Source organism: Macaca mulatta, chromosome 19 (genome assembly GCF_049350105.2).
Source record: "Macaca mulatta isolate MMU2019108-1 chromosome 19, T2T-MMU8v2.0, whole genome shotgun sequence".
Lineage (NCBI taxonomy): Eukaryota > Metazoa > Chordata > Mammalia > Primates > Cercopithecidae > Macaca > Macaca mulatta.
Window position 1 is genome coordinate 56,350,769 of NC_133424.1, and position 27,495 is coordinate 56,378,263.

The 27,495-nt window shown below is 39.6% G+C and overlaps 1 protein-coding gene across 6 annotated transcripts; it reads left to right on the top strand.

Moving 5' to 3' along the window:
• Positions 1 to 25,775, top strand: ZNF221 (zinc finger protein 221). 6 transcript variants are annotated; one of them, XR_013410784.1, is made up of 7 exons: positions 1 to 173; positions 7,638 to 7,720; positions 9,889 to 10,015; positions 10,166 to 10,258; positions 10,738 to 12,704; positions 13,335 to 14,088; positions 19,355 to 25,775. XR_013410784.1 is itself a non-coding variant. In XM_028839323.2 (5 exons), the coding sequence occupies exons 2-5, from the start codon at positions 7,706 to 7,708 to the stop codon at positions 12,291 to 12,293; spliced, it is 1,791 nt and encodes a 596-aa protein (XP_028695156.2). In that variant the 5' UTR covers positions 1 to 183; positions 7,638 to 7,705; the 3' UTR covers positions 12,294 to 12,711. The 6 variants fall into 6 exon arrangements, 2 of the variants coding, with proteins under 2 accessions (XP_028695156.2, XP_077839318.1); XR_013410785.1 differs by having other exon boundaries at positions 13,335 to 14,079; XR_013410786.1 differs by lacking the exons at positions 13,335 to 14,088; positions 19,355 to 25,775 and adding an exon at positions 14,093 to 15,313 and having other exon boundaries at positions 10,738 to 13,100.
• The last annotated feature ends 1,720 nt before the right edge of the window (positions 25,776 to 27,495 follow it).

The following is a 27,495-nucleotide window of genomic DNA, read 5'->3' on the forward strand; positions in this document are numbered from 1 at the left end:
AGACGCTCTGTGGAGTCGCGGGAGCTAAGGCTGCGAGAGTTACCCTTTATTCTGTGATAGTTTGAGCTGTTCTGCGTCTCGCGGGCCCTACTGAATTTCCTGGACCTACTCGCGGAACCCTCAACGAGCTAGCGATAGATTTAGAGGAAAGGAAGCGCCGTCGGAAAGCAAAGGTTTGGAAGGGTGAGGGCGGCGGTTTGCGATCCCCGCGGCAGAGGCTTCTTGCGTTTAGGGCTGTCCTAGCGTCCTGGGGGAGTTTGGGACTCGGTCCTGTCACGTTTCGCATTATTTGGGAGTTTCTTGGGCTCTCAGCTCGCCCCATCCGCCTCCCTCCACTACTGGTGCGGGGCCGATTCTCCCGGTACAACGTTGGGGTGTTACTTAATCTCCCTGGGCCTCTTTGCTTTTCTTTAAATGGGGGATATTAAGACCTTCCTAATAGAATTGTCTTGGAAATTGAAAGACGTAATATAAGAGTCTTAAAACAGTTTCTGTTATAGTGAATGGCGATCTCTTGTTAATTTCCTGAGAAATGGTCAGGTCCCTGGGGTGGTGTCAGAGCTCCAGCTGGCTCTTCTCTCTGATCCCTGCAGAACGCTGGAAAATTCTGGATATTCTCTGATCTCTTATTTAGGAAAAGAATGGGTATCTCCAATTTCCACAGAAGGATGGGAGGGTCTTGACTGTTTTGTCAAGAATGGTGACACAACCATGATATTTCGCAGCATTGTTTCCTCTTCCTGACTTCTCTAAAAGGATTGCTTGGAGGTAGATGGAGTAATTCCTTGACTACTGACAACAAAGTTCCACGCGAGTGTGACTTATCATTTTTCTTTTACAGTGACGTTCACATCTATTGTAGGATACTGTAATCGGGTATGGGCATTGATAAGAAAGTCTTAATTGCTATCTTCAATTCTAAGGGCTTTATACAAAGAAATTCATGTACACCACATGGTAGGAGAGGTACTGCCATTTCGTCTATTAAAGATAAGAGTGAGACAAAGGGAGCAGGACTTATTTGCCCATAGTTGCCCAAGTAATAAGAAGTGGAGCTGGGGTTGGAACCTTTGCAGTCCAGGTCAGGGCCCAAGCTGATAATTTCTTGGATACATTCTCACTGAGGCAGAGGAACTAGCTGGAATCAGGTGGGGAAAGCAAGTTAGGACTTGATGGAAGCGACTTTGAGAGCAAGGCTCATGGACTTGGACTTCTCTAGGAGTCTTTTAAAACTTTATCAACTATTTTGTTTCACTTATTACACATATTTTGTATTTTTCTAGAACCATATTATGGAGCATTCAGAAATTACAGAAATATGACAAGAAAAAATGTTTAATTACCTCTGAATGCAGGCTATAAAGATAATAACCATTAAGCTTATTTTTATTTATTTATTTATTTAATTCATTTTTAAATTTTTTGAGACAGAGTCTTACTCTCGTCGCCCAGGATGGAGTGCAGTGGCACGACCTTGGCTCACTACAACCTCTGCCTCCCAAGTTCAAGTGATTTTCCTCCCTTAGTCTCCCAAGTAGCTGGAACTATAGGCGCACACCACCCCGTCTGTTAGTAAAGACAAGTTTTAAAATTTCTCCAAACTGGAGTAAATACAGCAAACTTATTTGAAACCCTTTAATATTGGGGGATCAGCAGAGGATCCCTTTGGTCCACCAAACCTTCAATATTACTGTGTTCAGACCTTTGTTTTAGCCTTATCAATTTCCATTTTATTTATTCCATTTCTTAATAAAACTGTTAAAAGTAAAAAATCTTAGATAAATCAAAGAGTTTAATTAAGCAAAAAACAATTTGCAAATCAGGCAGCCCCTGAACCAGAATAGATTCAGAGAAGCTTCAGTGCTACGGTGTGGTTGAAGAAGATTTGTAAACAGAAAAAGGAAAGTGACATTCAAAAAGTGGAAGGGAGAAACAGAAACAGCCAGTTTGGTTGCAGCTCAGCTTTTGCCTTATTTGATCCCTGTTTGAACAGTTGCCTCCATTTGATTGGTCAAAACTCAGTGATTGGCACAAGAGTAGGTTACAGTCTGTTTACTCTTCCAGTTAGGTTACAGTTCACTATATATGGATAAATCTTTTTTAATTTTTATTTTTGTTTTTTATTTTTTTGAGATGGAGCCCTGCTCTGTCGCCCAGGCTGGAGTGCAGTGGAGCAATTTTGGCTCACTGCAACCTCTACCTCCTGGGTTTAAGTGTTTCTCCTGCCTCGGCCTTTCGAGTGGCTGGGATTACAGGCACACACTACCACATCTGGCTAATTTTTAGTAGAGACGGGGTTTCACCATGTTGGCCAGGCTGGTCTCGAACTCCTGACCTCAGGTGATCCACCCACCTCGGCCTCCCAAAGTGCTGGCATTACAGGCATGAGCCACCACACCCCGCCTGGAGAAACCTTTATACCTAATTTAAAGTATGTAAGAAAGCAGCTTTAGGCTAAACTTAATTTAACATAATGATCTGAAGATTTTCACCCTGTTGAAAGGAGTCCCATGACACTCTCTCTTTCTTCTTAGTTTCACCTTTATCATTGTTTCTAAATGACCTTTAAAAAATCTCTAGCTTTCTGGGATGAGTCCTTTGACTCTGCCCTCTGTCTTTTTCCTCTTGCTAATTAATGTAATCTTTTTATTAACATCTTTAATATCCTTAAAGGGAAACTGAGACAGCAAAACTGATAAGGCTTCTAGGACTGTTGTTCAATTTTGCAAGAGTTAAGGTGTCAACCAATAAATAAAATCAACACTGAGCCACAAACAAAAGAAAAGATATTTTAAGTGGGGTCTTGTGAATTGCAATCAAGAAGTACAGATCTAGCAGTCAGCTAAATCATTTCCTGTTCTATCCAGGCAAGGTTGGGCAGGGGCTTATAAATGTTTACCGTAAGTTTATATATCTGGAAGTCTTAGTACAGTCCATGATTCATGTCAGTTGGTTAGCAACTTAAGGATGTCTTTTGTTGATGATCAGTCTAGTTCAGCATAGCTGTTTCCCCAAGAGGTTCATGATCAGGCCATGTATAAACAATTCCAATCAAATGCAGCTGGTTTTACAATTTGACCCAGTTACGTTAAAATCCATCTGAGTGTGTACATAACTGGGGTCCAACTCCACATGCCTCTTTTTATAAACTTCTGACATAACCGTCTCCAATTTGGATTTTCTTTTTACAAAAGTCACATGGGGTACCCATGCAAAAGGGGCCCCCTTAGCCACAGCATTTACCATGACCTGGGTAAGAAGCATATTCAGAAGATGAATATCCCAGTCATCATATATTCAGTCCCACGTGGCTTGCATGCAGTGTATCGGCTGCATCATCTGGGGTATCCCACCCAGCATTTATAGGGTGAGTTGAGCAGTCCCCCTTTTCAGGGCAAGCAGACCTTACCATGCCTTTTATCCAGTTGATCAGGCTGGCTCTTCCCTTGGGAACAACCTGTTAACATTGGTAATGAGATTCAGGCAATGTGGTTAAATATTGAGTTTTTTCAAACACAAAATTTGAAGATGTCCACCTGGGAGGACACGGACTTCAAAAGATTGGATAAATGCTCTGAAGTGGAAGGGTTTGAGAGTCATTATGTAGGCAGGGTCTAGGAAGCTTAACAGGATGTCAGCATTTTCTATACAAGATTAATGCATAGTTAACAAAAATTCGATAGCAGTGTTTCCTTTTATTGGGAAGAACGGATTTCTGCATTAGGGATGTAATAGTCAAAGGGGTCTTTTATCTCAGACAAAGAATCTTTTATTTTAGATGCTATCTGGTCTGAGCCAGGAACAAGAAAATAAAAAAGGAAGTTAAGAGGTCGAGCTCAGTGACTCAGTTTCCTTGGGGCCTACCAACTTTTAGAAGCCCCAAATAGATAAGACTATTGGTTTTCTTTCTTTCTTTCTTTCTTTTTTCGCATCTCCTGTGTGTTTGCATCAGATTTCACCATCTGTAATTGTTGCATCACGTATCACCATATGTAATTGTTTCATAGTGAACTGTGGGTCCTACATAAACCCAAACATGCTCTTCAACTCTGCAACATTTAAAACCAAAGATGCTACTACTTAGTTTCTCTCACAATCTAGTTGAATAAAGGTTCCTTAGGAAACTACAAAATAAACAATTCTTTCACACTGTACACTGTAGTTTCAGTTTCTTGGTTTTACCCTTCCCACACATTGATTGACTTTTGGTAACCACAGGTCTTAGAGGTACTTACTGTTGTCCTGGCATAATTTTTCCCTTAGGGACAGCTTTGAGGCAAGTGGCTAAAGCTTAGATTCACTAAAATTCGAGCTTGGTCAAGCATCAGAATCCAACCCAGTCCTCTCTTTTAATTACATTTGATATAGTTTGGATGTTTGGTCCCTCCATATCTCCAGTGTTGGAGGTGGGGTCTAGGGGGAGGTGTTGAATCATGGTGGCAGGTCCGTCATAAATGGTTTGGTGCTATCCCCTTGGTGATGAGTGAGTTCCTTCTCAGTTAGTTCATGTGAGATCTGGGTCCTCCAATTTCTCTCTCTTGTTCCTGCTCTTACTTTGTGACATGCCTGCTCCTGCTTCACCTTCTCCCATGAGTAAAAGCTTGCCGAGGCCTCACCAGAAGCTGAGCACATGCCAGCACCACACTTCTTTTCTAGCCTGAAGAAATGTGAGCCAATTAAACCTCTTTTCTTTATAAATTACCCAGCCTCAGGTATTTTGTTACAGTGACACAGAAATGAACTCATACAGAAAATTGGTACTGAGGTGCAGTGCATTGCTATAAAGATACCTGAAAATGTGAAAGTGGCTCTGGAACTGGCTAATGGGCAGAGGTTGGAAAAAGTTTGGAGGGCTCAGAAGAAGATGAGAAGATGAGGGAAAGCTTGGAACTTTTATTTTTTTATTTTTTTAACTTTTTCACTGAGCCATGGGAACTTCTTTCAGACTGATCAAGTGGTTGTGATCAAAATGCTGGTAGGGATATGGACAATGAAGTCCAGGCTGATGAGATCTCAGATGGAAATGAGGAAGTGATTGGGAACTGGGGTAGAGGTCACCCATGTTATGCCCTAGCAAAGAACTTTGCTGCTTTGTGTTCATGCCCTACAGATTTCTGGAAGCTTGAACTTAAGAGTGATAACTTAGGGTACCTGGCAAAAGAAATTTCTGAGCAGCAAAGCATTCAAGAAGTGGCCTGGCTGCTTCACTGCTTCAAATAGCCTACAGTTATATATAGAAGCAAAGAAATGGCTTAAAGTTAGAATTTATATTTAAAAGGTAAGCAGAGTATAAAAGTTTGGAAAATTTACAACCTGGCCATTTGGTAGAGAAAGAAAAAGCATTTTTAGAAGAGTGATACATGTGGGCTGTGGAGCAACCACTTGCAAAAGAGATTTGCGTGACTAACAGAAAGCCAAGTGGTAATATCTAAGATAATGGGGGAAATGCCTGGAAGACATTTCAGAAGTCTTCAGGAAAGTCCCTCCCATTACAGGCCCAGAGGCCTAGGAGAAAAGAATGGTTCCAAGGGTCAGGCCCAGGGCCCCACTGCCCTGAGCAGCCTCAAGACATTGTGCCCTGAATCCGGCCACTCTGTCTCCAGCCTCAGCTCAGAGTGCCCCAGGCACAGCTTGGGTTGCAGCTCCAGAAGATTTAAGCCTTGATGGTTGTGGTGGTTTCCACATTGTGTTAAGGCTGCAGATGCTCAGAATGCAAGCATGAAGGAGGCTTGGCAGCTTCTACCTAGATTTCAGAGGATGTATGAGAAAGCCTGAGATCCCAGTCAGAAGCCTGCCACAGGGGTGGAGCCCCCACAGAGAACCTCTACCAGGGTAGTGCCAAGGAGAAATGTGAGCTCCCCACAGAGTCCCCACTAGGGCACTGCCTAATGGATCTGTGGGAAGGGAACCACTGCCCTCTGAGAAGTGGTCCTGAAACCACTGCTCAGTCATGTTACTTGGCTGCCCAAGGCTTTGGGAGTCTGTCCCTTCTACCAGGATGTGGGACATGGAGTCAACGATTATGTTGGAGCTTTAAGAGCCTTGGCTGGAGTACAGTAGCACAATCCTAACTCACTGCAGCCTTTAACTCCTAGACTCAAGCTATCCTCCTGCCTCAGCCTCCCAAGTAGCTGGGATTACAGGCTCAAGCCACAGCACCTGACTCTTCATATGCTCTTTACCCAAATTTTCCAATTACTTACTTTTTGTATTTTGCTTTGTTAACATCCGTCAGCCAAATACCACTGGGAACAAACTTATAATGAGAAACAACTTATTGTAGCTTTCTGCAGCAAGGAAGCCCATATGCCAAGGTGATCATGGGGTGTCTTGGTAAGAGGCATTTAGGAAGGGCTGGCTATAGAGTTTCATATAACATGCTAGGTAATATTAGATATAATATTAAATAATATCACTATTAAATACTAGATATCAATTAAAAGACTACCAATATTAGTTAATTCTGTTACCTATTAGGTATGGCTAGACACCATCATCTTTTCTATCCAAAGTCCCATATTTAAATTTGTTGTGCTTTTTAAAGTTCTTGTAACTGTTTTCCCCCATCCCCCAATCCAAAGTCCAATTTTATGTACTGCTTTTAGGTATCACATTTCTGTAATCTTCTTTAATCTAGAAAGATTCAACAAGCTTTGTCTTTTTATTCTTGACATCCTTGAAGTATATAGGCAAAGTATTTTATAGAAAGATACTCATTTGGGATTTATGTATTTCATGTTTGGGTTCAGATTATGCATTGTTGGTGTGGATACCACAGAAGTGTTGAGGTGTCATAACAGGGGTCACATGATATCTGTTTTCCCTTCATTGGAGGTCTCAACTTTGTTCACTTGGCCAAGATGATGTCTTTCAGATTTTTCCAATGAAAGGTTGCTTTTTAATTAAATTTTGAAAATAGAAATGTTTCTTATGGGAGATACATTATTAGTGGGCATTCTCCTGTAAAGATTAGCTTCCACTTCTCCCCAATTTATTCATCAGTTTTTTCAACTATATTCTATCAATATGGACTCAGAATCCAGTTAAATAACATGTAGATTAACCATTATTATTTCCGACTTTATTGAGGTGTATTTTACATATCATAGAATTTACCCATTTCAGGCTTACAATTTAATAATCTTCAGGAACTTTGAAGAGTGGTGTAACTATCATCACAATTCAGTTTAGATCATTTTTGCCCCCCAGTTGGACTCCTTATGCTTATGTACAGTTAAACCTCATTCTCACCTCAAATCCGGAGCAACCACTAACCTTTCTCTATATATACATTTGCCTATTCTGTATATTTTATAAAATTGAATTTTATAATCCATGGGGTTTTGTGACTGGCTTCTTTAACTTAGCATAATGTTTCCAAGGTTCGTGCATGTTGTAGCATGAGCCTGTTCTTCACTCCTTTGAATTTCCAAATAAAATTCTGTTTGTATTGATATGCCATGATTTGTCTATTCATTTACCTATAGGAGGGCATTTTGCTTATTTGCAGTTTGGGGATATGAGTAATGCTGCTGCGAACATTCATGCGCTAATTGAAAATACTTGTCTGTGTTGGTGGGCAGCATTCCTAGTCACCCTTTCATGTCTGTTTTTCTGCCTTTCCTGGCACTTTCTAGGCACGATTTCACCTTCATTTGAACTGCTTCATTCAGGACTCTGCAAATTCCCTGAAGTAGAAGGAAAAATGACCACATTCAAAGTGAGTAGGGCTTGCCTCTCTTGCTGTTAAAATTCCATCTTACTACTCATATTGTCACATTTTTATCTGTCTTGGGAAGACTCAAGGAGAACAACAAGCATTTGAGGGCATTTTGTTTGCCAGATGCTTCCTTTGTTGCTTTTGAGTTGACTTTCCATTTGGTTTTAGTTCTTGTTTTCTTATATAATTTCTTTTCCGCAGTAGAGAAAATAGTAGGAATGGATAATTCTTTCACTTCACTTCTTCTCTGATCACAAATTAGTTGTTATCTTATATTCTTCATCATGTACATTCTTAACTGTATTTGTATTGATGACATACTTCTAATTTTAAATTGTGCTCATTTTACATAATATTATAATGTTCCATTTATATTACATAATAATATAATGTTCCATTTTTACATTGGCATCATAGCCCCACTGAATTAATGTACCTTCTTGTTTTTAACTACCTCACACTCATAGACATTTAGGTGGTTTCGGAATTTTACTGTTTTAAGCAATACTGCTGTGACAGCTTTCCTATATATAACCCCTTCCCCCCAAAATTAATTCTGAAAACAAGATAGGATACTTTTGACATGTATCACACTGGCTGTTTTATAGATGATAGATTATTTCAACAGGGCACAGCACATCAGGCTCTGACTGCCACTTCCCACAAATATTGTTATTGGAGCTTTCACACAGGAAGGGCTAGATTCTGTGTTTGCCATACCTCAATCATACCTTGTATGCATGTTATTTATTGGTCTCTTCTTATTCCTTTATGGAGTAAGCAGTTTTATCAAAGTAGTAGGTACCTTTATTTCAAATGTCCAATGATACTGGAAGATTGGCCAGTCACTGTGTTCTGTTACTATATTTATTCAGAGAAGCAGAATGCAGGTTTTGGTCTCTTGTTCCTCTTAAACTCATCAAATATGAGAAATCTGCTCAGATTCACACAGGCAACCAAGGTCAGGAATGTTAGCCATTCTGCTCATTTATAATCAAATAAGTGAGAATGATATTAATACAATGAATTCTTCTTCCTAATCAGATTACCAAAACCATGGGAATATTTATAACCTGCTCTGAACCATTATAAGGAGATTAAGGGTACTTGTGTTCACTGGAAAGAGTGGGAAGTAGGTAAAAAAATTTGGAAGAAAGTATGAAATTATGTGATCAAATTTTAAATGTGTTTATTGACATTCTAATTTTCATTTGACATTTTAAATAATCAGGAGAATAAAGAGTATATAAAATTATTTTCTTTACAGGATTGATAATGAAAAATGTTTAATATGAAGTATTCATTATTTAAATAAAAAGAGATAATTTTTGCCCTGGAATACTATGCAGATATGAAACAAGATGAAATAAATAACAATAATGACAGTTATAATTAAAAATAATAAAAATAGATAATATTTATTAAATACTTAGGTCTTTGCCACACAGTTTTCCCAATGCTATATATATTTCCTTCTTCAATCCTTGAGAAAACTATACCAGGTGAAAATCATTATACAGACAGGAAACTAATGCATGTAGGTGAGCTTGTCCAAAGCCACACGTCTAGGAAGGGACAGAGCTTTAGGATGTGCTCTGGGCATGATGGTTCCATATCATGACATTGAATGCTGCAACTAATGTATGTAGTTTGTGCCTTGAGAGTATAAAGGATGCACTGCATAGCTGTCCCACACAGGTCACCATAAACTTGTTAGTTTGACAGATATTAAAGAAAAGTTACAGCATCTACAGTTTGAGGATGAAAGGAAGACAACACAAGAGAGGAAGACAATGGACGTTATCAAAGTTGGGACTAAATTGCTAAATGTTACTGGGGCAATTGGCAACTCACTAAAACCTAAATACCTGAAGCCCAGGAGGCAGCATTTAGAGTCCTAGAGGGCTGGTTACAAGTAGACTCAATGAGTGCACAAAGTAAAAGTACAGGACTTCTTTTATATCATTGCACTTCTGATGGATCTCATGAAAATCAGTGTGTGTCATTGTCAGGATATAGGCAGAATGAGTGGGAAATCTGTATGTTGACCTACATCCCTCAAGATCTAGGACAACTTACCACACCTGTCCCCTTTGCCTACTTAGTGCCACCCTTCTTTGAATAATCGTTGGTCATAAGATTTAGGTTTTGTATGTTGGATATTTTAGGAGGCAGTGACCTTCAAAGATGTGGCCGTGGTCTTCACTGAGGATGAGCTGGGGCTGCTGGACCCTGCCCAGAGGAAGCTGTACCGAGACGTGATGCTAGAGAACTTTAGGAACCTGCTCTCAGTAGGTGAGGACAGACACCCTCTGTAACAGAATGTTAGGCCCCAGGAGTGACTTTGTATTCCAAGTATGCATTGGGAATCTAAGTTTCCAGTAAATTTTCCCTAGATATTACCTACAATGGGTTGGAATTAAGCATGTCACTGCATGTTCACAGGGAATCAACCATTCCACCAAGATACTTTCCACTTCTTAAGGAAGGAAAAGTTGCAGATGATGAAGACGACAAGCCAAAGAGGAGGGAATTCAGGTCAGAACCAAGCAACTGTGCATCCTTGTACATGACTCTTCCATCTGTTTTACTTCTGTCCATGCCTATTTCCATCACCCTGGTCTAAATTCCCAAACTGCTTTCCTGAATTATTGCAACTGTCTTTCTTCTTTAAAGTTCCTTTGGGTTCATTATTCATGTTCATATTTTATTAGTTCCATAATTTATTATGCAAGATTTTAGACTGGGAAATTTACCAGAGTTAGTAACAGGTTAAATATGTGTATGTTATTAATTATTTAATTCAGTATTTTATTTCTACCAAGGATTTTATGTATGAGATGTGATGTGGTTCTAAATTCGTCTCTTGAAAACCAAAGACCATAGTGCACTCGGAAAACATGAACTTAATGTTTCCTGTATTCATTAAAGTTTAATGCCATGTCCTAAGTGTGAAATCTTGAAAACATTGAACAGGCCTTCACTTGCCCACATATATTAATTCTGTGTCTTTTTAGGAGGGAAGATCCAAATTGAGATGGAGACTGTTCCAGAAGCAGGACCACATGAAGAGTGGTCCTGTCAGCAAATATGGGAACAAATTGCAAGTGACCTAACCAGGTCTCAAGACTCCATAAGGAACAGCTCTGAGTTATTCATAGAAGGTGACGTCCTCTGCCAGATTGAGGCAGGACTATCTATAAGTCATGTGCAACAGAAATCTTACCAGTGTAATGAATGTAAACAGTCCTTCGGTGATGTTTCTGTCTTTGATCTTCATCAACAATTACACTCAGGAGAGAAGTCTCATACATGTGATGAGTGTGGAAAAAGCTTCTGTTACATCTCAGCCCTTCGTACTCATCAGAGAGTCCATATGGGAGAAAAACACTATAAGTGTGATGTGTGTGGTAAGGAATTTAATCAGAGCTCACATCTTCAAACTCATCAGAGGGTCCATACTGGAGAGAAACCATTCAAATGTGAGCAGTGTGGGAAAGGCTTCCATAGTAGATCAGCACTTAATGTTCATTGCAAGTTACACACAGGAGAGAAGCCTTATAATTGTGAGGAATGTGGGAAAGCCTTCATTCACGATTCACAGCTTCAGGAACATCAGAGAATCCATACTGGGGAGAAGCCATTCAAATGTGATATATGTGGTAAGAGCTTCCGTGTTAGATCAAGACTTAATAGGCATTCCATGGTTCACACAGGAGAAAAACCATTCAAATGTGATATATGTGGCAAGAACTTTCGTCAGAGATCAGCACTTAATAGTCATTCCATGGTCCACATAGGAGAGAAGCCATACAAATGTGAGCAGTGTGGAAAAGGCTTCATTTGTAGGCGAGATTTTTGTAAGCATCAGATGGTCCACACAGGAGAGAAACCATATAATTGTAAAGAATGTGGGAAGACCTTCAGATGGTCCTCATGTCTTTTGAATCATCAGCGAGTCCACAGTGGACAAAAACCCTTCAAATGTGAAGAATGTGGGAAGGGATTTTATACAAATTCACAACGATCTTCCCATCAGAGATCCCACAATGGAGAAAAGCCATATAAGTGTGAGGAGTGTGGTAAGGGCTATAAAAGGAGGTTGGATCTTGAGTTTCACCAGAGGGTCCACACGGGTGAGAGACCCTACAATTGTAAGGAATGTGGGAAGAGCTTTGGCTGGGCCTCCTGTCTTTTGAAACATCGGAGACTCCACAGTGGAGAAAAACCTTTCAAATGTGAAGAGTGTGGAAAGAGATTTACTCAGAGTTCACAACTTCATTCCCATCAGACATGCCATACTGGAGAAAAGCTATACAAATGTGAGCAGTGTGAGAAGGGGTACAACAGTAAATTTAATCTTGACATGCACCAGAGGGTCCACAGGGGAGAGCGACCCTATAATTGTAAGGAATGTGGAAAGAGCTTTGGCTGGGCTTCATGTCTTTTGAAACATCAGAGACTCCACAGTGGAGAAAAGCCATTGAAATGTGGAGTGTGGGAAGAGATCTCAGAATTCACAGCACCATTTACATCAGAAAGTCTATGTGGAAAAAAAGCCATACAGATGTGAGAAGTGTGGGAAGGGCTTTGGCTGGGCCTCAACTCATCTGACCCATCGATTTTCCACAGCAGAGAATAACCATTCAAACGTGAGAACTATGGAAAGAGCTTTGAACATAGATCCTATCTTAAAGTCCAAGAAAAAAGTCCACAGTGGAGATAATCCATACAAATGTGAGGAGTACAGGATGTACTACCACAGGCACTTGACTTGATATGCATCAGAGGGTCCATATTGTAGGGAAGGCATGGAAGTTTGGGGAGATTGCCATGTGCTTCAGTTACGCCTCAAAGTCTTCAGCTTCATGAGTGTTCACTTTCAAGAGAAACCTTAGTAATGCAATGTCTGTGATAGTCTTCTCAACTACAAGCTCATCTGAGAGTTAACAATGGGAGAAACATTAAAAATTTGATACATGTGGTAAGCACTTCAGTTTGAGTTCGTATCTCATAGCTTATTACAGAATCCATGTTGATGATACATTTCATACAGTCTCAGGAGGGAAAATAGTTAAAGTCAGTGTTTCAGCCATAGTTCAGCATACCCATGTGGTTTTAGAACCACTGTAGCACAGAACTTTTGTAAGTTGGGGCTTCATTCAGAAGTTTGGCAATTATAGTTATTCAAGAGACAGGCCTTAGAAAGAATAGGAGTTTGTTCTGGCATTTACAAATCTCTAATGATGGACATGTCAACATTGATGTCAGCTAGAATGTAAACTGTACGTATCTTTGCTGCAGAATCTTCACAACCTTAACACTGATTGGAACTTTGTATGTGTGTTTGGTATATGTAAGAGATGTAGAAAGAGCTTTAGCTGGGCTTCATATCTTAGAAATGTCAGAGGTGTGATATTAAAGGATCAAAAGGAGAAAACATATTTCAAAATTGTATCTAAAAGAGGAAACCTGGGATGGACCAAGATGGCCAATTAGAGGCAGCTGTGGTTCATGGTACTCATAGAGAGGAATGAAAATAACAAGTGAATTCAGTACCTTCAACTGAAATATCTAGATTACCTCACTGGGACTGACTAGGCAATCAATTCAGCCCACAGAGAATGAAGAAAAGCAAGGTGAAGTGATGGCCCACCTGGTGTGGCATGGAGCCAAAGGAACCCTCACCCCACCCAAGGGAAGCGGTGAATGATTATGTGACCCTGCCCAGGAAACCATGTTACTCAAAGATCCTTGCAACCCACGGGTCAGGATATGTCCTTGTGAGCCCATGCCACCAGGGCCTTGGGTTCAATACACAGAGCTGTGTGGAGTTTTGGCAGAGCAGCCTCTCAGCCATACACAAAGACCCAGGAGGTTTACATGCTCCAGCCCCAGAATTCCTGGCAAGATGGCAGATTCATCCTTATACTCCTGTAGGAAGGGGGCTGAATCCAGGGAGTCAGGCAGCAACATTCTGTGGGCCCCACTTCCATGGCACCTCACAAAACCCACTGACTTGGAATTCCAACCAACCAACAGCAACAGGCTTCGGCCTGAAATAGGAGGGAGCTCCTGAGGGGAAGACTGGCCACCATTTCTGTGGTTCAGTCGACTCAGTGTTCCAGCCTGCCAGCTCTGGAGAGACCAGGTTGTCTGGACAAGGAGAGGATCCCCCTGCCCAACACAGCACACATGCTTTGCCAGATCATGCCCAGACTGCTGCTTTTTTTTTTTTTTTTTTTTTTTTTTTTTTTTTTAGTTAGAATATCACTCCGTTGCTCAGACTGGAGTGCAGTGGCATGCTCTTGGCTCTTGGCAACCTCCACCTGTTGGGTTCAAGCAATTCTCCTGCCTCAGCCTCCCAAGTAGCTGGGATTACAGTCAGGTACCACCACACCTCGCTAATTTTTGCGTTTTTCATAGAGACAGGGTTTCACCGTGTTGACCAGGCTGGTCTTGAACTTCTGACCTCAGGTGATCCACCTGCCTCGGCCAAAGTGCTAGGATTACAGGCATGAGCCACTGCACCTGGCCCAGACTGGTTCTTTAAGTAGGACCCTGACCCATTCCTCCCCACTATATGGTGCCTCCCTTTGGGGGGGCTTCCAGTCACTTCAGCCAGGCTTATACTGACAGAAATCTAAACTCTGTCTGGGATGGAGCTCCCAGGGGAGAGGCGACCACTGTCTCTATGGTTCAGTTGACAAAGCTGTTCCAGCCTGCTCGCTTTGGAGAGTCCGGGCAATCTGGATGAGGAAGGGTCCTCCCCCAGCACAGCACACCTGCTGTACCAAAAGCAGCCAGACTGCTTCTATAAGTAGGTCCCTGATCCTGTTCCTCCTGACTGGGTGAGACCTCCCAACAGGAGTCTCTAGACACCTCTTACAGGAATCTTCAGGCCAGCAACAGGTCAGTACCGCCCTGGGACAGAGCTTCCAAAGAAAGGAGAAGGCTGCCATCTTTGCTGTTTTGCAGCTTTCACTGGTGATACCTCAAGGCACAGGAAAAACCGAGGCAACTAGGGTCTTGAGCAGACCCCAGCAAACTGTGGCAGCCCTACAGTTGCTAACAGTCAGTGGCTTGACTGTTAAAAGAAAACAGGCAGAAAACAACAACAAGAACATCAACAAAAAGACCGCACAAAAACCCCATTCAAAGGTCACCAACCTCAAAGATTGAAGGTAGATAAGCCCACAAAGATGATGAAATCAACACAAAAAAATGCTGAAAACTCAAAAAGCCAGAATGCCTCTTCTCCAAATGACTGCAGCACCTCTCCAGCAAAGGCACAGAACTGGGTGAGGCTGAGATGACTGAATTGAAAGAAGTAGGCTTCAGAACGTGGGTAATAATGAACTTTGCTAAGCTAAAGGAGCATGTCATAACCCAATGCAAAGAAGCCAAGAATCAATGATAAAACAATACAAGAGCTGATGACCAGAATAGCCAGTTTAGAGAGGAACATAACTGACCTGATGGAGCCAAAAACAACACAAGAACTTAACAATGCAATCACAAGTATCAATAGTAGAATAGACCAAGAAGAGGAAAGAGACTCAGAGCTTAAAGACTATCTTTCTGACATAGGCAGAGAAGAATACAGAAAGAATGAAGAGTAATGAACAAAACCTCCAAAAAAATAATATGGAGTTATGTAAAAAGACCAAACCACTGACTGACTGGGAAACCTGAAAGAGATGGGGATAATGGAAACAAGTTGGAAATATACTTTAGGATGTTATCCAGGAGAACTTTCCAAACCTAGCATGACAGGCCAACATTCAAATTCAGGAAATGCAGAGAACCTCAGTAAGATACTCCATGAGAAGATCAACCCCAAGACACATAATCATCAGATTCTCCAAGGTCAAAATTAAAGAAAAAATGTAAAGGGCAGTCAGAGAGAATGAAAGGTCAGGTCACCTAAAAAGGGAAACCCATCAGACTAACAGCAGACCTTTCAGTGGAAACCCTACAAGCCAGAAGATATTGGGGGTCAATATTCAGCATTCTTAAAGAATTCTTAGCCAGAATTTAATATCTGGCCAAAGTAAGCTTTATGTGCAGAGAAATAAGATCCTTTTCAGACAAGCAAATGCTGAGAGAATTCATCACCACCAGGCCTGCCTTGCAAGAGTTCCTGAAGGAAGCACTAAATATGGAAAGAAAAAAAAATTACCAGCCACTGCGAAAACACACTGAAGTACACAGAACCAATGACACTATAAAGCAACCACATAAACAAGTCTGCAAAATAACCAGCTAGCATCATGATGGCAGGATCACATTCCCATGTAATGATACTAATATCAAATGTAAATAGGCTAAATGCCCCAATTGAAAGACACAGAAGTGCAAGCTGGATAAAGAGCCAAGACCGATCGATATGCTGTCTTCAAGAGACCCATCACATGTGCAAAGACACACATAGGCTCAAAATAAAGGGATGGAGGAAAATTTATGAAGAAAATGGAAATCAGAAAAAAGCAGGAGTCACAATCCTAATTTTTGACAAAACAAACTTTAAACCAACAAAGGTAAAAAAAAAAAAAAAAAAAAGCAAGGCATTACATAATGGCAAAGGGTTCAACAAGAAGAGCTAACTATTCTAAATATATATACCCACCCAATAGCAGAGGACCCAGATTCATAAAGTAAGTTCTTAGAGACCTACAAAGAGACTTAGACTCCCACGGGGTAATAGTGGGAGACTTTAATACTTTTTCCATTTGTGTCCTCTCTGATTTCTTTAAGCAGTGGCTTGTAGTTCTCCTTGAAGGGGTCCTTCACTTCCCTTGTTAGGTGTATTCCTAGGTATCTTATTCTTTTTGTAGCAATTGAATTTCATGCTCCTGGATAGGAAGAATCAACATTGTGAAATGGCCATACTGCCCAAAGTAATTTATAGGTTCAATGCTATTCCCATTAAACTACCATTGACATTCTTCACAGATTTAGGAAAAAAACCTATTTTAAAATTCATATGGAACCAAAGAATAGCCCAAATAGCCAAGACAGTTCTAAGCAAAAAAGAACAAAGCTGGAGGCGTCATGCAACCCAACTTCAAACCATACTCCAAGGCCACAGTAACCAAAACAGCATGGTACTGGAACAAAAGCAGACACATAGACAAATGGAACAGAACAGAGAACTCAGAAGTAAGACTACACACCTACAACCAACTGATCTTTGACAAACCTGACAAAAACAAGCAATAGGGAAATGGTTCCCTGTTTAATAAATGGTGCTGGGAGAACTGACTAGCCATGTGCAGAAAATTTAAACTGGACCTCTTCCTTACACATTATACAAAAATTAAGATGGATTGAAAACTTATAAAGCCCAAAACTAAAAAAACTCCAGAAGAAAATCTAGGCAATACCATCCAGGACATAGAGACAGGCAAAGTTTTCATGATGAAAACACCAAAGGCAATTGCAACAAAAGCAAAATTTTACAAATGGGATCTAATTAAACTAAAGAGCTTCTGCACACCAAAAGAAACTATTATCAGGGTGAACAGACAACCTACAGAATGGGAGAAAATCTTTGCAATCTGTCCATCTGACAAAGGTCTAATATCCAGAGTCTACAAGGAACTTAAACAAATTTATGAGAAAAAAAAATTAAAAAGTGTGCAAAGGACATCAACAGACACTTCTCAAAAGAAGACATACATGCAGCTGACAAACATGAAAAAAAGCTCAACATCACTATCATTAGAGAAATGCAAATCAAAACCACAATGAGATACCATCTCACGTCAGTCAAAATGGCAATTATAAAGTCAAAAAGAAGCCAGGTGCAGCGGCCCAAAGTGCTGTAATCTCACACTTTTGGGAGGCTGAGGTGGATGGATCACTTGAGGTCAGAAGTTGGAGACCAGCCTGGGCAACATGGTGAAATGAACCCCTGTCTCTACTAAAAATACAAAAATTAGCTGGATGTGATGGTGCAGGCCTATAATCCCAGCTACTTGGGAGGCTGAGGCATGAGAATTTCTTGAACCCAGGAGGCAGAGTTTTCAGTGAGTCAAGGCCATGCCACTGCACTTCAGCCTGGGCAACACAGTGAAACTGTGTCTCAAAAAAAAAAAAAAAAAGTATAAAAGCAACAGTTGTTGGTAAAGTTGGGGAGAAAAAGGAATGCTTTTACATTGTTAGTGGGAGTATAAATTAGTTGAACCATTATGGAAGACAGTGGGGCAATTCCTCAAAGATTTAGAGGCAGAAATACCATTTCACCCAGCAATACCATTACTGTAATATATACCCTCAAATTATAAATCATTCTGTTAGAAAGATACATGCACTTGTATGTTCATTACAGGACTACTCAAAATAAAGACATGGAGTCAACCCAAATGCCCATCAATGATAATCTGGTTAAAGAAAATGTCATACATATAGACCATGGAATACTATACAAACATAAAAAGAAATTAGATCATCCAGGACATGGATGAAGCTAGAAGCTGTTATCCTCAGCAAACTTACACAGGAACAGAAAACCAAACACTGCATGTTCTCACTTATAAGTGGGAGCTGAATGATGAGAACATGTGGACACATGGTGGGAAACAACACACACTGGGGCCTCCGGAGGGGTGGAGGGAGGGAGAACATCAGGAAGAATAGCTAATGGATGCTCAGCTTAATACCTAGGTGATAGATTGATCTGTGCAGCAAACCACCATGGCACACACTTACCTGTGTAACAAACCTGCACATCCTGCACATGTACCCCTAAACTTAAAATAAAAGTTGAAGAAAAGAAAATAGTATTAAAAAGGAGAAACCTTGCAAGACATAATTTATGGAAACATGAGTTGAAATGCAGGGTACACTCAGCACTGCCATCTATAACTTTATTTTGATTATTATCTTATTCCACTTGGCTCCTGGCTTCCCTTCATCCTCTGTTCTCAAGTCGGATTCTTATTATTTGGGACTCTGTCTAGTGTTCCATTGATTGTATACAGTGTAAATTTAACAATCATTTGTCATTTTTTCTCACAATACAAGGTGAAAAGATTTTGTAATAACAGACCACTGCATATTGTACAATTAAATTTTTTCAACAGTTTTAAGGCAGGATTCAGAGTAAACTTTTTTATGGATGTGCAGGTTTGTTACACAGGTAAGTGTGTGCCATGGTGGTTTGCTGCACAGATCAATCTATCACCTAGGTATTAAGCTGAGCATCCATTAGCTATTCTTCCTGATGTTCTCCCTCCCTCCACCCCTCCGGAGGCCCCAGTGTGTGTTGTTCTTTTTATTTTTAAGGAATAGAGACAGTCTCACCATGTTGCATGGCTGGTCTTGAACTTCTAGGCTCAGGCAATCCTCCTACCTCAGCCTCCCAAAGTGCTGGAATTATAGGTATGAGCCACCACACCCAGCTCACAGTAACACTTCTAATGTGGCAGATGTAGTTACATTGACAAAAATTTTTCTAGTAAAGGCCAGGTATGGTGGCTCACTCCTGTAATCCCAGCACTTTGGGAAGCTGAGGTGGGTGGATCACTTGAGGCCAAGGGTTCAAGATCAGCCTGGTCAATATGGTGAAACCCCGTCTCTACTAAATATACAAAAATTAGCTGGTGTGGTGGTGTGTGCCTGTAATCCCAGCTACCTGGGAGGCTCAGGCATGAGAATCGCCTGGGCCTGGGAGGCAAAGGTTGCAGCGAGCCAAGATTGTGCCACTGTACTCCAGGCTGGCCAACAGAGCGAGACTTCATCTCAAAAAAAAAAAAAAAAAAAAAAACATTCCTAATAAGTTTTGAATTGATCATGATTTGTGGTTCTGTGTTTCTATGCAGGCTTTAATATGACTGCCTTCTAATTGCTGTAGTATTTCTTTTATCAGACTTCTCAGGTAGAAGCTTTACCAAATTCAAAGGAAAATTTTTGGCAACCTTATTACTCAGTCTTTCTTCCCATCTCTATGAGCTACCAAGAAAATTTGTTGGAGTTTGATAATTTCATCATATGTATTCATTATTTGAGCAGGAGTAACATTTACATACTCTTCTTCATTGTTGGCCAGAAGAATACGTCTTTTGGAAAGTGGTATATGGCAGTAAGTATAAGGTACAACTGTTCGACCTGGAAATCATAGGATAGAAAATTACAACATTAAAACTCTGAAAATTAGTAGACTACACGGATGATGTCACTTCATTTTAAAATGGAAAGAACAAGTGTTCAACCACAGGAATTTGTGTGAAGTGCATTTATTCGTATAACACAAAGCCAGTAAAGTGATGAAATAGATGTACAATAAAAAAAGAAGAACATAATGTATGCCTTAGGAAATCCAATTGTAGTCTTCTAAGTGTCTTTGTGTTTCTGGGTTTGTTTATTTGGTTATTTTTAGTGTGTACGTACATCGTTTGTGAATGAATATTCTGACATTTTCCCTGGCAATGAGTATTTGCTGGAATTTTTCATTTTATAATTTTACACATTTTAAAATTTCTCATTGAACACCAATTTTACCAAAGCAGTTATGTGAACAAAAATTTGAAAAATTATTAATATTAATCACCTATAAGGACTCTGAATAAGATTGCTCTACATTGTCATATGACAGTTCAAAATTAAGGAATAGGGATGTGGAAGTCATATTTCAAAATTAAAAAAATGTATCTGGTCATTTGGATATACAGATTGATGAGTGTGGTCAACTGCCTTCATAACTAATGTGTGTGATTCTGCTTTAGGCATAAGTCAGGAAGCAAGCAAATCCTAGTGATAGAAATAATGCGGGTATATATGGTTGTGGAGGTTGAAAAAACAGATTCTTTGAAGAACAGGTGTGCATGATCAGGGAACTTAACACAACAGCAGCAGTCTCTTAGTGTGTGGAACCAGCTAGGACAAAGAGCTGATTTGGGTGCCAATTCATAGTTATACACCATGGTATAACTTAACTGTTTTTTTTGTTTTTTGTTTTTTGTTTTTTGTTTTTTTTTGAGACGGAGTCTGGCTGTGTCTCCCAGGCTGGAGTGCAGTGGCATGATCTCGGCTCACTGCAAGCTCCGCCTCCCGGGTTCACGCCATTCTCCCGCCTCAGCCTCCCAAGTAGCTGAGACTACAGGCGCCCGCCACCACGCCCGGCTAGTTTTTTGTATTTTTAGTAGAGACGGGGTTTCACCATGTTAGCCAGGATAGTCTCGATCTCCTGACCTCGTGATCCACCCGCCTCGGCCTCCCAAAGTGCTGGGATTACAGGCTTGAGCCACCGCGCCCGGCCAACTTAACTGTATTAGGTTAAAAGTCATTCTTCAAAGTGTCTAGTTGAGATTCATAAGCTTTTCATAATTAGTTTTCTAAATAATATCTTTTCATGATGCTGTATTCATGCTGTGCCAGTTTGGATAATAGATTGGAGGTCCCTAAGACTACTTCTGGGTTCTGTGATTTGCTAAAATAACTGAGAGTATAGTTGTACTTATAACAATATTACAGTGACAAGATACAAAACAGAATCTGTAAAGGGAAATGGCTCATCAGCAGTTGTCTAGAGGAAACCAGAAGCAAACTTACCAGAGTCCTCTCTGCATGGTGTTACATAAGACTTAACTCCTCCAGCATTGAATTGTGATACTACTTGTGAAATTTCTACAGTGGAAGCTCATTAGCAACCAGCAGCAAAGGTTCTTATTGAGATTGATTATATAGGTATCTGTCTAGTGCATACCAAGATTCCCAACTGTAAGAAGAAGAGCAAGTGTTCCGAATAAGTTGCATTGTAGAGTTTAGGCATGGTGAACCACTCTTACCCATTATTGAAAGGTGGTAACTCTCAAACCCCATGTTCCTTGACGCCAGCCAAAGGCCAGTGTTGTGAACAGCTCTTTTTAAAGTTAGCAGTCTGACTTATGCCTGCTCTGTTAACTTTTTGTGCACATGGTATCAGAACAGTAGGGCCTGCAGTCTTGTGGGGTTTCCTTAAACTATCACCAGATAACATAATAGTTCATCTCTAAGGTAATTATTTGTGAAAGAAAACTCATCAGATTACATTTTTAAGTATTTGTTATAACAAAAAATATCATAGGTAGGCCTTCCATCTACCCTCTTGTGTGCCTGGGTCCTCAAATTGGTCACAAGATGACATTAACACCTGGGAGCAGCTGATTTTTTTTAATTGTTCATATTTCTGTCTCACAGAGTGCATGAGTATTTGACTCCCAATAAAACTGAATATTGAATACCTAGCTTCATATGTAGTACCTGAGCTTTTGTGTGGCCAGTATTTCTTGCCACTTCTCAGCATGGACTGGATCCCTTTTATGTGTGTGAACCTGGCTAGTTCACCATGTTAACTTTGAAATTGGGTACACTGTTATAATTGGGAATTATTGCAGAGTGTCAATCTCTGTGTTTGAAAAATGAGGGAAGCTTCCCAAGTTATTAATCTCTGATCATATCAGTAGGATATCCATTTAAAGGTTTGAGTTAAATGCCACAACATTTGTGGATTTTTTTTGATACACTATGACAATAACTTCCTGGATAGATTTGTTGTTTTTTTAAATTTTATAGTAAAAATACAATGATTTTACTTGCAAGAATAATGCCTAGACATTGGAAACAATCACGTTGGTACAGAAAAGTCTAAAAAGGAAAGTGGAAGATAGGAAGTATGAATATTTTGGTAAGGATAATTCAGCATATATATGCACATAGGTAACAATTGTATAGAATTTTACAAAACTAGGAACACACTAAGCATACTTGCTCCTAACAGGATTGTCCTAATTTGACACTAATGTTAAAGGCTGTATAAATAAGTTGACCTCCAACCTCATTTCTACTCATTTCTACTGCCTGCTGTATCCTGGTGTACTGAATATTAATTTTTCCTTAAACAGTTTTCTGCTGATGAGGATCTGTGTGGTATCAATTTTAATTACAACATGCCTAGACTTCAGTCCCTAGTTATTTAATCAAGCACTAATATATATATATGGAAGGCATTTTGTAGATACTTAGCCCATAATCAGTTGGCTTTGAGTAGGGATATTATGTGAGATAATGTCGGTGGGCCTGATGAATCGCTTGAAATTATTTAAAAGTAGAGCTGAAGCTTCTTTGAAAAAAGAAAATTGCACCTTTTAGTAGCATCTTCCTCCCATGAGTTAGTGTTCCATCTGAGCCATCCTGGGGTACAGCCATTCGGTTTTTGCAATTGCTTAGCCAGTCCCACAGTGGCATAAGAAAGTTCCTTGCAATAAATCACTTGAATATGTTATATTGATTTTATTACTCTCTTTCAACACTGACCAAAAGATACTTTGTTCCAGAAATGGTTCTAGAGGAAGAGAATCTTAAGAATGAGTTTTCTAAATTAATTATGTGTTTTCTCAAATTGGATTTCTCATCTGTTTTAGTTTAAAGGCACTATTGACTTTATTTCCAGTGGAAAATAGGGCATTGGTTGTTAAAACCACGACATGGTGATAAATATATGCCAAATATATTGGATAATCCCAAGCATATACCTATAGAAGGCATGATTCTGGATGACTATGAATTTGTTAGTTTAGGACATAATAGTCAAACAAAGGACTATGGTGGTATTTACTAGTTGCTCCTATTTGTGCTTCAGAAAGTGGGACAGAAAAAGATGAGGTCAAGGCATCAAATTCCAGCTCAACCAGAATAACCTGAAAGCTTCAGCCATTGTGCATGGCTTCTTAACCTTGTGTTGTTGATCTTGGCATTCATAGTAAATAACTTGATGGGAAGTCTATTACACTGTTACTTGATTCGTATAGGCAGGAGGATTTTATTGCAGGTAAACAGAAATCCAACTGGAATTACCTAACAGAATCACATCTCCCAAATCAATTCTAAGACATGTCCAGTTTACAAATCCACAATTGTTTCAATAAATGAGAGGTCAGTTCTGAAATAGGATGGACCCTGGTACATTGCAGAGTAATTCACAAGGCCCTACAACCATTAACCCGTGTGACTATGTAGTCAAAAGGAGAAATATTCAAACATCTTGGCAATGACTAACTCCTTATTGTGAAATGGCACATTTATATTTCGATGATTGGGCCTGGTGAGAAGGAAGCAGGAAGGAATCTAGGCATATTTGTAAGATACATACGTATCAGAGGGAAGAAATAAATCTTATAATAATTCATGGGTCTTTTGCCTTGGTGAAATTTCCACAAGTTCACTGATGTAGGCCTATTGAGATATCCCTTCTGGGTGTAGGTCAAGTAGCATATAGCCCTTCCTACAACCAAAAAAATAGCATCACAACGCCTAGTGGGCCACTAGCGCTATTGTATGCTACTTAATCCTCGTTGAGGTGTGCTATTTTGCCTATTTTTTGTGACCTGAAAACATTTTGACTCACCCAAGATAAGTCTGTGCAGTGTGTCCCAGCTGCCATGTAAGTTTCTCTGCCATCAGGACCCTATGACCCAGAAGAGTCAAAAGTGATTAAAATGTTAATGAAAGATAGTGATGGTTGAGCCTTTGGCTGGCCCCACTTAGTAAATTAAAACACAGATATATAGGATTTGGGGGCAAAGCTCTGCCATTCTTAACATATACTTACACTTCTTTTGAGATGCAGCTTTTGGTTTTGCTAGTGGTTTTAGTGGAGACAGAGCAATTAATCATGGGCTACCAAATTAGCATGTGAGCAGAGATTTCCATCATGAATTGGGTGTTGTTGGCCCCTCCATGTCTTTTTTTAAATTTTTACTATTACTTTTTATTTTTATTTTTTGAGACAGAGTCTCACTCTGTTGCCCAGGCTGGAGTGCAGTGACGCGATCTCAGCTCACTGCAAGCTCCGCCTCCCAGGTTCACGCCATTCTCCTGCCTCAGCCTCCTGAGTAGCTGGGACTACAGGTGCCCACCACCATGCCCGGCTAATTTTTTGTGTTTTTTTTTTAGTAGAGATGGGGTTTCACCATGTTAGCCAGGATGGTCTCGATCTCCTGACCTCGTGATCCACCTGCTTCGGCCTCCCAAAGTGCTGGGATTACAGGCGTGAGCCACTACGCCCGGACTGGCCCCTCCATGTCTTTAAATTGCATGTGCACATCAGCATTCCATTTGGAACCGGTATACATGAGATTGAGTTTGAGCAGTCCCCGTAGCTTCAGGTAAGTGATTCTAGGCCCATGGTCCCTAATCCTTTTACATTAACTTCAGAATGAGTGAACATGATAAGTTATACGAAATTATTGTTTTAGCAGCAAAATTAAAATGGAGTTAATAAAAGTGAACAAAACCTAAGGGACATTGTGGACGCCATCAGTTGGACTAATGTATGCATGATAGAAGTCCCAGATGGAGAGAGAGAGTCAGAAAGCTAATTCAAAAATAAATACATAAACAAATAAAGGCTAAAACCTTCTCAAATTTGAGCAATATGAATCTGCAAATCCGAAAGCCTAACGGACTTCAAAATAGATTAACCCAGAGACACACACTGAAACACGTATAATAAAACTGTTGGAAGCCAAAGACAAAGGAGAACCTTGAAAGTAGCAAAACAAAACTAATTTGTCATGTACAAGGAATCTTCTACAAGATAATCAGTGGATTGTTCAGCAAACCTTTGAGGAGATGATATGTTCTAATATGCAGAAGAAAAAAAGTCTACTGAGGATTCTAAATTCAGTGAAACTGTCCTTCAAAAATAGGAGATAAATTAATAATCTGCCAAGAGATATGGTTTGGAACTGTGTCCTCACCCAAATTTCATGTTGAATTGGAGGAGGGACCTGGTGAGAGGTGATTGGATCATGGGCGCACTTTCTAATGGTCTAGCACCATCCCCCTAGTACTGTCTCATGATAGAGTTCTCACAAGATCTGGTTGTTTAAAAGTATGTAACACCTCCCCCTTCATGTGCTCTCCCTTTCTCTCTCCTGTTCTGCCATGATAAAGACTTGCTTGCTTCCCCTTCATCTTCTGCCATGATTGTAAGTTTCCTGAGGCCTCCCAGTCTTGCTTTCTGTTAAATCTGTGGAACTGTGAGTCAATTAAACTTCTTTTCTTCATAAATTACCCAATCTCAGGTAGTTCTTTATAGGAGTCTGAGAATGGACTAATGCTACGCTATAGGACAACTGTAGTTAACAGTATATTATATCGTTTCAAATATCTAGAAGGAGGACATTGAATGTTCCCAATACAAAGGAATAATAAATGTTTGAGATGATGGATATGCAGATTACCCTGATCTGATCATTGTATATTATATGTATCAAAACATCATTATATGTCTCATGAGTAGTTATAAGTATTATTTGTCAATAAAATATACTACAATAAAAACTTTAAAGGTGTTAACATCTTAAATAAATAATAATTAAAAATTGAGAAGAGGCCAGGTACAGTGACTCATACCTGTAATCTCAGCACTTTAGAAGCCTGAGGCGGGAAAATCGCTTGAGCCCAGGACTCCAAGACCAGCCTTGGCAACATAGCAAGACCTCGTTCTAAAAAAAAAATTGAGGAGAACAGACCAAAAAAACTCAACATAAAAATGGGTAATAGATTTGAACAATTTACAAGAAGAAAAATAATACTGACACAGGAAATATGCAAAAATGTTCCATGTTACTTAAAAAACAAGAAATGTAAATTAAAACTAAATTTAAATACACTTCTTACCATTTAATTGGCAAAACTTTAAAAATGCCGTAATAACACATTTTGTTAGCTAGTTTCAAGGCAAGAGTATATTTATACATTACTTCTGGAAATGGAAATGGTACGAAAAAATTAAGGCAACTTGACAATATGCAACAAATTATATTTCTATTAACATCTTCTCTTTTCAATCCTGCTTTTTGGGATGTACTCTTCTGATATATCTTCAACAGGGATAATATATACATGTACAAGTGTATTTACTACAGCATTATTTGTAATAATAAAATATTGGAAGTCATAAATTGGAGCCCTGTTAAACAAACCACTCAATGGAATGTATTCAGTTTTAAAAATAAATTACTCTATATGATGTGATTTCCAAGATGTTATTATGTGAACATAGAAGAGTTAGAAGTGTACTATCTTAACATTTAAGTAAAAAGGGAATATAAGAAACACATCTATTCTGTTAAAAAAAAGTGATAATGAAAATAATAAAATTAGTTACATAAAAGTGTTAGGTGGCAACACCATGGAAGTGGTTTAGGGGTAGGAGGGAGGGGAGTGGCAGTTCTCTGAGAGTAATATGTGGTAGAGCATTGACTTATGGGAACATGTTAATGACTGACATACCCAATAATATAAAATCAAGAATGAGATTTCTTTGTAGAAAAACGAGGAAAGTTAAAATCATAGAATAACAAATTAACCTAAATGTATTTGAAGTCAATGACATAAACAGTCTAAAAGTGAGGGCAAGAAGTAATTTAAGCAACTTATTAAACAGTACAGTATTTGACTATATATCCTCAGTCTAAACACAAAAAGAACTACAAAGAATGTTGAACTCTACTTTTGAGTTATTTTTTACAATGATATGAATTAGTAATTCTGACACTACATGATGCATATTGAATGGTCTTAATGTTTGTGGCCTACCAAAATTCATATGTTGAAATTGTTACTCTCAATGTGATGGTAATAGGAGGTGGGGCCTTTGGAGGGTGATTAGGTCATGAGGGAAGAACATTCATGAATGGGATGAATACCCTTATAAAAAATGCCACAAGGAGCTTGTCACTTCAACCAAAAGAACACAGCAATATGGTGCTACATATGAACAAGAA